Here is a 12,758-nt window from a genome sequence, read left to right on the forward strand (position 1 = left end):
TTTTACCAAATACTCTGCAAATCTCATATGATCAAAGTTCATAAACACTTCATAAATCTCAACTACAAAATATTTACATATGATTTCCTGAACGCACAAACCTATAAACAAACATGGCTAAAAGACACAACAACCATGAGTTTTCCACCTACGAACCTCAATGAAATCTTAAAGATGACAAGCTAAATTGAGTTGTCAGTCTCAACTTCATAAAAACTGATTTAACATTTATTCTAGAAATGTACAGGCTGTTTGTAAACTAAAATGCAACTCAATAGTGAATATTGACCAAGAAAACTTGTAAAACTCCATCAGAATTACACTGTAGAAAACTGAACAGACCCAATTTTCCCTCCCTTTACAGAAATGAGAACTATAGAAATCAATCTCTACCTCTCAAGTTAAAGCTGTAGTGACATTTAGTGGAGGATGGCTTCTCTGTCTCCGGCACCGCCTCGTTGTCCTCCCCCAGCCAAGCATACCTGGTCTGTCAACTTCAAACTCAAGGTTATTAGCATTCTTACTAAATAAAAACAATGTCTGTTGAGGCCTGTTATGCTCCTTTGTAATGGCAATGGAAGTTTTTCTTGGCACTTGTCTTCTTTTTGCCTTAGCAGGCGTGCCATTTCGACTGCCGTTACGTCGTCCTGTACTCACTTCCCAATGACATCCAGATGCTTTCAGTAGTCCACCAATCAACTGAAGGTCTTCAACCATTTCTTTCCTTGATAGTGTGGCAAGACCAGGGAGTGTGTCCTTCTGAAAGTCTCTTCTTTGCCTCCTCTTTCTAGCTTGCCCTCTTCGAGGCTTTTTAAAGAGCAGCAAGGCCCTACTCTTCTCATCCTCCTTTGCATTTTCGGTTTCCTGAGGAGTACACCATGCCTCCTCAGGTTTCATCTCTTCAAGCTGTAGTGTCATCAGCTCAAAAAGATCCATTTCTAAATCTGAATTTATCATGTGTGCGTTTAACAAGGCCACATCGGCAAACAAATGCAAGTTATTGCATGGTGGTTCAGTGGATAAGCAGCTCTGATCGTCATCCAAGCGCTTGAATTTATCAACTGACAGCGTGATCATGTTTTCTGCTGCTTCTTTGATGAGCATATCATCAGAGAATCCATTTTGTTGCGAGTCATTTCTTATGCTACACGGAGTGGCTTCTATCTCATTGGTCTTATTGTGTTCTAGTGGCATGGCAGGTGCATCCATGTCTATCAAGGGGAAGGCTTTGGAAGAAGATGAAGTATCTGATGTTGGTGATGGGACACCAACTGGACTTTTATCCGACATTTTTGAGACATTTGGTTCATCTTCGAATGTTACCTCGCAGTTCAAATCAATATGATTCCTAAAGCTCTTACTGTTTTCAGCAGATAACTCTTTTTTAAGTGGATTTATGTCTCTGAACACACTATCATGCTGCAACTCATCTACTTGCTGATGCTTTTCATTCAAAAAATTTAGATTTGGCTGAATCTGATCGAAAATAGGGAATCCATTACTCTTTTCTCTTGAACAACTGGGTACCTCATTCCTTAGTGTTTTCTCCTCAATGCATTGCATATTTGCTGGTAAGTCTTCCAATTTACATGAAGGAATCGATGTTTTTATTTCTACTTCCCCCTCATTTCCTAGACTTGATGAGCTAAAACACAAATCTTGTCCGGAGGACAACCTGCCTAGATTCAGAAACTCATTACAATTGGGCTTTTTCTTGAGCCAAGGGAGTTCTGGTGACAGTTCTTCAAAGTCGCCATCCCTTTCACTCGTTGCCTCATTCTTCGCAGCAGTTACTGCATTTCGAATATCAAAAGAATCACTTTCTTTCAAGTTGACGTCCAGATTACCATATGAAATGCTTAGCTGTGACACCGAATGAGAATCTTGATGGAAACCATGGTTAAATCCATTTTGATGTGAGAATTTTCCATTTTCAAGATGGTTTGACCTTAAATCGCTACACAACTGCAATCTGTCACAAAAACCACTTGGGTCCTCAGTAGCGGTGTCCAACATCATGACATTATTCATTGTTGTTGATTTGTGGAAGCTTGATATTGTTTGAAGTGGAGCAGATGACTGCTTCTCACCACCTGATGGCTTCATCCATGTTGGAAACAAAGAAGCTGAGACAGCACAGTCTGAGCCTTCTCTAGGGATTTCCAAAAAACTAGGTTTCTTCTGACCAAATACTGTCTCAGCTTTGTTTAGATCATCTAAGAGAATGCCATTGGCCTTGATTGGGCTCATCTGTATTGGTTCTAAGGACATCGAGTATTTCTCATTACCAGAATCTATGTTCAGATCGAATTTAGATTTCCCTGCAAAATACAGCCAAGCAGAGTTGGAAGACATTTCATTGGAAGGATTTGGGACAAAAGAACTTCTAAAATGTCTGTTAAAATCAGTCAATGATAGAGTAAAATTCTAACAAAATTATCTTGTTTAAAATTCCAGAAGTTGGACGCCATTAAAATTTTTAAACTAGGGGGAATTTAGGGCATGAAACATAAAAAAAGTAAACATAAGTCACACGTCCATTAGACCATGTCTACACTACCATTAAATAGGAAGTTAAGAGGACCATTGTAATTAGCTTGAAGCATTGCAATGAATTGTTACTTTTAGGTGAAGATTAGAAAAGGTTGTCCATGATTGTTCATTACTATCCCCAGCCACAAACTAACTAATGGAGTTGGCTAGTCTTTATAGAAGATGATCCTATGCAAACATGGCAAGCAAACCTTGGACCATACTACGAAAAAATTCAGTTTAATTCATGCTTGTAAAAAAACTAGCCTTTGTCTAGCCAACATATCTATGAGAAATTATTCAGTGCGGAGGCCGAATGCAAAATGTCATCCGTAGATCAACCAGAATGCGCCACGTCAGTGGTACCGAGCCGCGATATCAAGCGAATGGGTGATGTGGCGCATTCTGATTGATCTCTGGACAACGTTCGACGTCTGCACAGAATAATTAATCTGTATCTATAAGACACTAAATATTTTATATATCCTTAGATGGACCCATAGACGAATGGTCAACAGGTCGGCTACTGGTGGAAAATTAGGTAGTTGACTCAGAATTGGACCAGCCAACTGTTAGATTAGCTACTATTGAATGATTTCAAAATTCACAGATTTTATGTTAAGTTTAATTAACTATAAATAAGTAATAAGAGACAGCATGGTGGATTCTCCATATTGATTTCAATCTTACCTGTTTCAACAATAAAATGAGAGCATACTTGGCTTGGTTCTTTCTTTATTTCAGGTAAGGAACCACTTTCATCAAAATCCTGATTTTTGGACGATGAAATCTGCAGCCATAAATTGGTTGATCTCAATGAACCATTTGGCCTGTGATTTTCATCCAGTTGTGCTTCTACGCCAAGATGTTGAGAGGAAAATGAATAAGCTGTTCCCACCAAGGATGCATCTTCAATAGGTTCATTTAGATCAGCCAAGCAATGGAAAAGGCTTTTCTTTCTATGAGACTCATATTTGTGAGCACCTCCATTAGCACAGCTAACATTTGCTAAAGTAAGCTTTACTTCCTTCTCAGGACCTCCATTGCATTTCCTCGAATAAGGTGTTGCAGTTAGTGATGAAAAATCAATAATCTCTTCCTTCTCTGATCTTTCGGAGCCTTCAGCCTCGATATATACATCAGCTGGGGCTTGCAGATCAAACATCCTATTAGTAGACGCTCTAAAGCTGGCATTTACTTCGCCATCTCTTCCCATAGGTCCATTTTCTAGTGTACCAAAACAAGACTGATGAGTACTAATGGGAGAAACATTTGTATTAGTGACTGTAGTTGTTTCCCTACTCTGGCTACTGCTCAAGGCAGGCTGTTGATAAATTTGCCACATCCTTCCTGTAACTTGAGATTGAGCCTCTGATGAAGATAAACTAGTCTTTGACTTGACTGACCATGAGGAAAATCTGTATAAGCCATTTTTCTGGAACTCCTCCATCAGGTCCTTCTGAATTCTATAAAGGCGATGAAGCTCATAGACCTGGGTCACAAGAAGAAATAATAATGTTAGCCAAGTGGTAAAACAGAAAAAAAGATTAAGCAAATATGAAATCTGATAGGAAATACTTGAGTTCGCAAGCAATCCTAACGGATTTACTTGAGTTCTCAAACAACCCTAGCAATAATTGGTTCAAAACAGCAAGAAAAAACAAGAAACTTGGACAAATCAATCTAGAAACGATAGATTGCGATAGTGGAAACAAAGCAAAGCAAAACTCAAAGCAAGATACAATTGATCCTCAATTCGAGAGGAGGATCGTCTCTCCAAATCTCTAGATTGTAGATCTAGAGCCCAAGACACCAAGGAACTCTCCAAAAGAACAACTCAAATTATGCATGTCCTAACCCTAGCCTCTCATCCTCTTTAAATACATCTTCCTAATTAAAAGCTTCCTAATATAATTTTATTTGAAATTGCTCTCTTGCATGAACCGCCCCCCTCCTCTCTCTCTCTCTAGTTGCCGCCCAAGGAGGTGGGACCCACCCACTTAAGCGGTGGGTTTAAGAGGAGGCGGCTTAGCCCGCCTCCTGTATGTCCGAACCGGCCACTCCTGGGCCGGTTTAGGATGATTCGTAACAAAATCTTTATAAAGAACAGTAAATGATGTATCTACTTCTTTAATACTACAAAAGCTGAATGATACACTTTTTTGTAACCCTATTGCTATGGACACTTTGAACGAGTTTTTTGTAAAGCTCAAAGCATTAACAAACAAATAAAACATAACATATCAGATATTATTAGCAACATAATAATAGTTCATAGACTAATATGTGTAGAACTCATTGAATTGATTAACAAGAAAAGCTAGTCCATTTCCAAAAAAGAAAAAAAAAATAGAGGCGCAAAGCACATCATGTGCAGAGCATACATACCTGTTTTCTGAAAGTGGCCTCATGTTCAAGCATTGTCCGTTTGAGCATTTCTTTGTCATATTCAGAATACCCGTTCAATGAAGTAAACATGCAACCATTGTGAAGATGACCATTCAACAACTTATCGTCATAGAATAAAGGCCAACTGTTTCCTGTGTCGTTAAGGCCTCTCATTGTATAGTATTCTGGAATGTAACTCTTGCAATTCATTTTTTGAACAAATTTCTAGAAAAAAATTCAAATATGTCAATTAAGGAAATTGAAGACGGTCTGAAGGCATTCTCTAAGAGACTCCAGAAAAAAAAAACAATAAAAACTGTAGTTAACCATATTTCTCCATTAAAAGTCATATGAGATTGAATATTCTAATTCTGCAACTTGATAACAACAAAAAGGAAGTTGTTCAAAATAAATCCAGTCATAGTTACTTGTTGAAGATCCCTTATCACGCCAAAAGAACAATGGGCTGTTTGAAAGAAATAATAAAAGTTCAAAATAGTAATTCAATAGGGTAGCTTCTACCCATTCTCTTGCCCATTCTCTTACCCCAAGCTCTAATCCTGCCACCACACTACATCAACCAATCAAACAAAAGAATATTAAATGAAGTATGTGGATTCTCATAACAAATTAAATAATAATTTCAAACATGGTGCATATAAATCCCTCGATTAATAATTGGGTTAAGTTTGCATAAGCCATTAATGGTTTTAGTGCGAAAGCAAGTCAATCCACACACGACCCATCAACTTCTTTTGACATCCTTTTCACACTAAATATGCGATGAACACGTGATCTCGTAGCCTTCTGACATTTCTAGTGCCAAATCCAAGATATTTGATACTAAATCACCCTACAATTATCATTACACGGCTCCACAAGGACTATACCATCGTGCACCATATCTAACAAGAATCAACCAAGGTATACACATGTTTAATAAACCGTCGACTCCCTAGCCAAATACTAGCATTACATCGAATAAACCAGAACATATTTAGCTCTAGGTTAATTGGGCATTTTCATGGATATTTAGACCCTTGAACACAAATCAGAAATAAACACATTTTACTCAGATTATAAATATACAGAGCCAGAGATGATTATTGAGGGAGCTTCAAGCTACATTGCCAATTCATATTTTGCTCATCAAAAGTTCAGCATAAAGGCCAAACTAGAATTTGAAAATGAGACTAATGTCAGACATCATGTTTGTGCTCCTATTATAACTATCAACAATTTAGAGAAAACAAACAAGACTATCCTTGTTGACACTAACAGAAGTTTCTTCGTTCCATTCTGGTACTTTTGCCTGTCCCAAAATAGAATCACCTATCATAATGTGCAATGGAAAAGCTAATTCAAGAATTATAGACAGTAATTTATATGGTTAATCAAAGAAAATAGATGATGAGTGACATGTGAGACATATTTAAGAAATATTAAAAGATGTCAAAAATGCCAAAAAAAAAGTTAAATCGTCTCCTCTTAATAAACAAATAAAGCTAACAATAGAGGAAAACCTCAGGCATGCCCAGCTTAGACATGAAAGATAAGATAATTAAAGAAAAAATACTTTTTATAGGGGAAAACAAAGAAAGAAGTACTAAAATATCGCTGGAAACATCACATTGCAAAAGGAAATATAACTAAGGTTACTCAAAACAATCAACCTAAAGAAACCTGTTAACCTTCATATAACACCCAAAAGAAGATGAAATCAACGACCAAAAATAATCCTCGTATCCATCGAAAAGTCGCCCGAAATCCCGCAAGAAATCCCTTTTTATTACATATACTACACCGAAACACATAGTTTGTTTAATCAATGATTTACGATGGCGTCCTAACCACAAACTGCACATGAATCTTTTATTTTGGAATTTAATTCTAAGCTATCTATTAAGTCCTTGGAAAGACAAGTCTGGTTACTTTCTAAACCAAGCAGTCTTAAGACACTCCTAGGCATGAAAGCTTGCTTACCAAGGTTGCATAATCATTAGAAGCATTAATAGTACCAACGAAATCAGTGATAACCACATTATTAACATTCTGTTTTTTATAATAACCCAAATAAAAGTGAAATAAAGAAACAACTTCATCATGCGTAAAATATCACTAAGGCTTCATTTGGAGAGTTTGCGTCGGATATGTTATACTATGTTGTATGAAACAAATAAACGACTCGACAAGTGTATTCTCGATGGTGGTAAAGCCATAGAGAGTGCGAATGCATGGGATAGAGATTTCTTTGGATGCTTCACATAAAAATAAAATTTGTGACATACTTAATTTACGAAATGATGAAGCTAAAATAAAGTTCAATAGCAAAGTTTTTGTATATATTGCCTAAATGTATTTTGTTCAACTCTAGCGAGAAAATGTCCATTTCATTTCTATCAGGTTATTAAATCTAAACTGGTTGAGAAAGAACCTCAATCATTCAACAAAAATAAAACCGCGATGCTACAAAGAGAAACAGATTCAGCTTAACAAGATGAAAAAAATGCATGTTTAAGCAAGAATCAGATTACCCTGTCAAGAACGAAAAATCAACCTGCAGAGTTTTCCTATTAGATTCTGTCAGTGCAACTAGTTTGCATCCTGCATAATCTGAAGCAAAACATCCAAACAGAAGCACAGCTTTGTGGAACGCAATTCAGATGTTTCTGCAGTAGCCCAAATTAGAATTTGCAACTGGAAGGAGAACAAGATGAGACATTTAAGTTCAGCAATTGAAACAATGGCACAAGCATTCCAACCATTGTGTTACCTAAAATAACCCAGCATAATATCTAGTCATTAAAGAAAACAAATCAATAAATAAAAGCATTACAATGCATGGACAATCAATCAATAAATGCACCAAATGTTGACATCATTAAGAAAAATAATGTTCCCAAATTGTAAGTGACATCATTAAGAACAATAACTCTTAATAATTCTACAATTACCCAATAACTCTTAATAATTCTACAATTACCCTAGAAATTCATGATGGGCTAGATAACTAATTGAGAGCTTACTAACCCAAAAATAAAATCGCAAGCAAATCCCTCCTTGGCGAGTGACAGTGGGGTTGAGCAGAACCCAGCAAAAGCAACAAAACCAAGTAAATTTGAGAAAAATCGAAGGTTAATTCCTCCTTAACGAGATACAATAGCAATGAAAGGAACCAAGCAAAAGTAATTGAACCAAGCCGAATCCAAAGAAACTAATGGCAATGCTATGCTTGGCAAGAACGGTGGCGACGGGCAGAACCCAATGGAAGCAACGAAATCAAGCAAAAACAATAAGAACATTGGGCAAATCTCCACTTGTCAAGAGACAATGATGACAAGTGGAACCAAGTGAAAGCAAGGAAACCAAACAAAATTGAAGAAATGGATGAAAAATCCCTCTTACATGAGATGATAGCAATGAATAGAACCAAGCAAAATATCCATAACTAGAGACCCAACAATAACACTGAAAAGAACTATTGTGCCTCCAACAATAGAACGATCGCCCATGAATGAGGAGAAGATGGAGGAAAGGGAGGCTCTTATACAAAATTAGAAACCATAAGAGACTACATCTTTACTTGATTAAATTTGATGCTTAAAGAAACATGCTTATATGAATGCAAGAAAAGAGAAAAATAAATGAGAATATCCTCAATAATGAGTATAGGTTGCAATAATAAATATTATAAATGCTCATATATGACAATATTGATAAGATAATATCTTTAAGCATAATAAGTTAATAACTATAATAATTCTAACAGAAAAAAATACATCATTCACAGAATATCAAATATTTTCAAATCCAGCCACAAGATAGAAAATTTAACCCAACACATTAAAACTCCGGACCAAATCCATACATCAGATTGAAGCTGAAAAACAACGGATTTGGAAGGTAAAAAGTAAGAATCTTTAGCTCAATCACATAAATTGTTAAATGCTAATACCTAAAAAGTGGAAATGAAGAGTCATCTGAGTAATAATCCAAACTAAATAACAAAAATCACACCAGATACATCCCAAATTGCATCAGAGAACTATTAATGTCAAATCTCGCAAAACCCACCAATACGATTACCTCAACCTGCATCCTCTCACTGCAAACGAAGCCCGCTGCCGCGGATTCTTCATCACGACCATGACCGGAAAGAAGAAGAACCCAAAAGCCCGAAGCCCTCCTTCCATGGAGATCAAAGAAGTCCGCTTCTTCAAAGCTCCGAAGAAGGAAGAAAAAGGGAAGATGTCGAAGAAGACTATAACAAACGCCGAAGGAGTTGAAATTAATGGAATATTTCCAATGACAAGAGGCTTGAGATTTTCATCAGATTGGGGGAAGAATCGTTACTTACAGCGAGAAGAAAATCTCCTCTCTCTCTCTCTCTCTCTCACTAGAAAGAACGACCTTCTGAGAAATGTGACAGGAAATTTGTCAACATCCGGTCTTCTAATTCCATGCCTTTTTCCCCCTCCTAGCTTTGATTTCCACATCGAATTTCCTGCTCTCATTTCCTTTATTGGCCATTTGGCCTTGCGAGGCAATAAAAATGACATTTTTTTTAATTTTTATACGCTCTCATTTGCCTCTTCTCATCATTCCATCTCCACCCTTTCTTCTCTTCGGATCTTCATCTCGCTTATTTTATTATATTATATTATTTTTATTATTTGCATATAATAATATTCTATGTAAATGTAATCTTGAGTTTTTTATCATTGAACTCATTTTTATGACGATTACCAACAAAATAAAATAACTACAAAAGACTTTTTTTTTTAAATAAATTAAAAAAAAATTCTTTTAAAAAAGGGGGCTCATTTTCTTTTAATTTGAGGAGATAAATCAAAACGGAAGATTTAGCTATTAATCATTAGCAATGATTAATCCGTTGGGACTTTAAATTGGTTAATATTTTAAAGAATTTAATATTATCTTACAAATAGTATAATATTAATAAATGAAAGAATACGTTAATATTAATTGATTAATATTTTAAATTTCATTCTTAAATGATAAGTATTTTATTTATCTTAAATAATATAATTATTTTATAAATATTGTTATATTAAATTAACATTATAATATCACTTATATAATGTCATAACTTTACATGTATTTTTCCCAATATTATGCGAATATATATTATTTATATTATTATATTTCGGAGCTTTTACATATAAAATATCTAAAATTATTGTAATTACATACATAACACCTAAACTATACCATTCATTTTAACTATTGTAAGTACATACAAAACACCTATATTATTGTAATTATGCCATCATCGTTGTGAGTCACTGGTTTAGAACGCCCACAGCGATTTGCCGCTTGCTTCAAAACAAGAAGATTTGCCACCCGCTTCAATTTGAATTTGGGTTGGTTCACTGAGTTTCATGAAGGGCGCGAGAAAGGGTCGGGATGGGGTTTTTGACAAGAGTCAACAGAGTGGTATTTTACATGAGTGGAATTGTATTTATGTGGTATAAAAGTAAATAATATAGTTTGGATGTTAGATATGTAAATAATGCTCAAAGCAGTTAATATTATCCAAACATAATCTGAAACAGGTTTAAACCTTATTTATCTCATATATATCATATATGATAATATTATATTTCACTTAGTGATATATTTTTATATAATACATTGATATTATGTGGTTTGACTGTGCAAGTTTATATTAATAATTTATAAAGGAAATCATGTTCATGATATGTCAAGTCTTATTTTTTACTATTATGTCATAGTCATATGTCCTTTCCTATCATATTCAAGTCTCTTGATGATCATATTCTTATGTAATAGGTCTAATACTTTGATTTCCACATTCAATTGTAGCCACAAGTGTATCAGTACAATTTGGTCTATCTACATCGGCCAACAATATTCTTTTGACAACCCATGCACTCCATTTAACGAAAAATTATTGCGTCCTCCCACCTGACGTAGAGATGCGTTCTCCCAGAGCTAAAATCGCACTAAAAAACAAGAAATATCAAGCAAATACCTAGCAATACCAAACAATAACGAGGAATATCATCATGTGAAGACCAATACCGAGTTATACCGAGCTATACCGAGCAATACCGAGCAATACAAAAAAATACCTAATTTTTCCTAGAGAAAACTCGGTATGTGCTCGGTATTGCTCGGTATAGCTCGGTATAACTCGGTATTGGTCTTCACATGATGATATTCCTCGTTATTACCAAATAATACCTAGCAATACCGAGCAAAAACCTAGTTTTTTGGCGGTGGGAGGACGCATCTCTACGTCAGGTGGGAGGACACAATAATTTTTCCCATTTAACCCACACAAATCCAATTGAGAAAAATTATTTTTTGCGGACGCCGAATGTTGTCCGGAGATCAATCAGAATGTGTCATGTCACCCTCGCTCAATACCGTGGCTCTTTACTACTCGGTATCGCGCACTGATGTGGTTGCACCTGATTCGTTTCCGGACGTAGAACTGCGTACATCATACACACAGAATAATCTCTCCCCATTTGATTGCTAATCCTAGATGCTTACATCTAGTAAGTCAGCTCTGCTAGCTTCATCATGTTGGCTTCACTTTCAACAAGCCTCTTTCTAACGACCTATTTGTCGTGCAAGATACAAAGAAGGTCATCTTCAAGGTCTTCAAAATCCTACCAATTGGCTTCCTCACTATTTCTCTTCATTCCTCACTGTTCTAGCCAACAAGCTAGTTTTGTTCATCCATTATGATCTATCACATCATTAAATATAATTCATTATGTCGTTCAATACCTAATTGACACCTTCATTATAACCCTTTTCTTCCTTAATTGGAGAGACATGCATTGTAATTTCTTTTTAACTATAAGAAATTTTATTGATCCCCCCATCTTTTTGAACTAAAATATTACGATTACCTCTTTTTTTCTCTCGCTATTTCTCTTACGTTATATTTATCTATCTATCTACCTATTTCTAGTTTTATGTGTCCATTCATCTATCCCCTCTAATAGAAGTACTTCAACTCCACAGCCCAACCCTCTCTCTCTCTCTCTCTCTCACTCTCTCTCTCTCTTCTTAAATGCTACATTTAGTGTTTAAAAATGAAATAAATTCACAATAAAAACATAATGACATTCATAAAATAATTTACTAATGGTAATAGAAATTTGATCATTAATCTATGTAAGTCAAAAGAAGAGTCTATTGTTATCATCAAAACGAAAATTCCTCTATGAAGTCCTTTAAATAACAAAATAGAACTTATTTAAATATTTGGTCAAAAGATGGTTTGATCTTTCCATGTTCCTTTATGGATTGAACTAATTTGTGAAAAGCATGGTCCATAAGTAGTGGTCCCATGACTCCCATGATCACAAGCCATGGTCATGGAAAAGGCATGCATGGCATGCATGTCCCATTTAAGCTAGCTAATTAATGTGGAGGGAGTTTTAACTTGTAAGATGAATTGCTCTTCTCTCCCTCGTGTTTTAATTACTTCTTATTTGATGGTCCATTATCATTAAAAATAAGCCATGGTCCTATTTGATGCTTATGATGACTAAGATTAACTCCTTGCCAAATGCTTTTTCATTCATGAGATATTCTCTTTGTTTCAAAGATTAAACCTTTTTTTGCTACAAGGTGTGGTTAAGTGGATTAACAATGAAAAGAAAAGTTAATAGAAATTTAATGAAAGAGATTAGGGATAAGAGAGCTTTGCAATACAAAAAAAAAATGAAATAAAAAATAATTAGAAAATTTAGTATGATATTTTAAATGAAAATATATTGTATATACTTCTATATCATGTCTATAATTAGGATATATATATATATATATATATA

General features: G+C 35.2%; 1 protein-coding gene across 7 annotated transcripts; it reads right to left on the reverse strand.

The window, feature by feature from the left end:
• LOC110109203 lies at positions 1-9,436 on the reverse strand. 7 transcript variants are annotated; one of them, XM_020840152.2, is made up of 6 exons: positions 9,278-9,436; positions 9,007-9,181; positions 7,455-7,693; positions 4,921-5,145; positions 3,223-4,024; positions 1-2,321 (listed from the first exon to the last, which is right to left on the reverse strand). In XM_020840152.2, the coding sequence occupies exons 4-6, from the start codon at positions 5,128-5,130 to the stop codon at positions 397-399; spliced, it is 2,937 nt and encodes a 978-aa protein (XP_020695811.1). In that variant the 5' UTR covers positions 5,131-5,145; positions 7,455-7,693; positions 9,007-9,181; positions 9,278-9,436; the 3' UTR covers positions 1-396. The 7 variants fall into 7 exon arrangements, with proteins under 7 accessions (XP_020695811.1, XP_028556277.1, XP_020695814.1 ...); XM_028700444.1 differs by having other exon boundaries at positions 7,478-7,589; positions 9,007-9,405; XM_020840155.2 differs by having other exon boundaries at positions 7,478-7,693; positions 9,007-9,405.
• Positions 9,437-12,758: the final 3,322 nt, after the last annotated feature.

Source organism: Dendrobium catenatum, unplaced genomic scaffold, assembly GCF_001605985.2.
Source record: "Dendrobium catenatum unplaced genomic scaffold, ASM160598v2 fragScaff_scaffold_1520, whole genome shotgun sequence".
In the NCBI taxonomy this organism is placed as follows: domain Eukaryota; kingdom Viridiplantae; phylum Streptophyta; class Magnoliopsida; order Asparagales; family Orchidaceae; genus Dendrobium; species Dendrobium catenatum.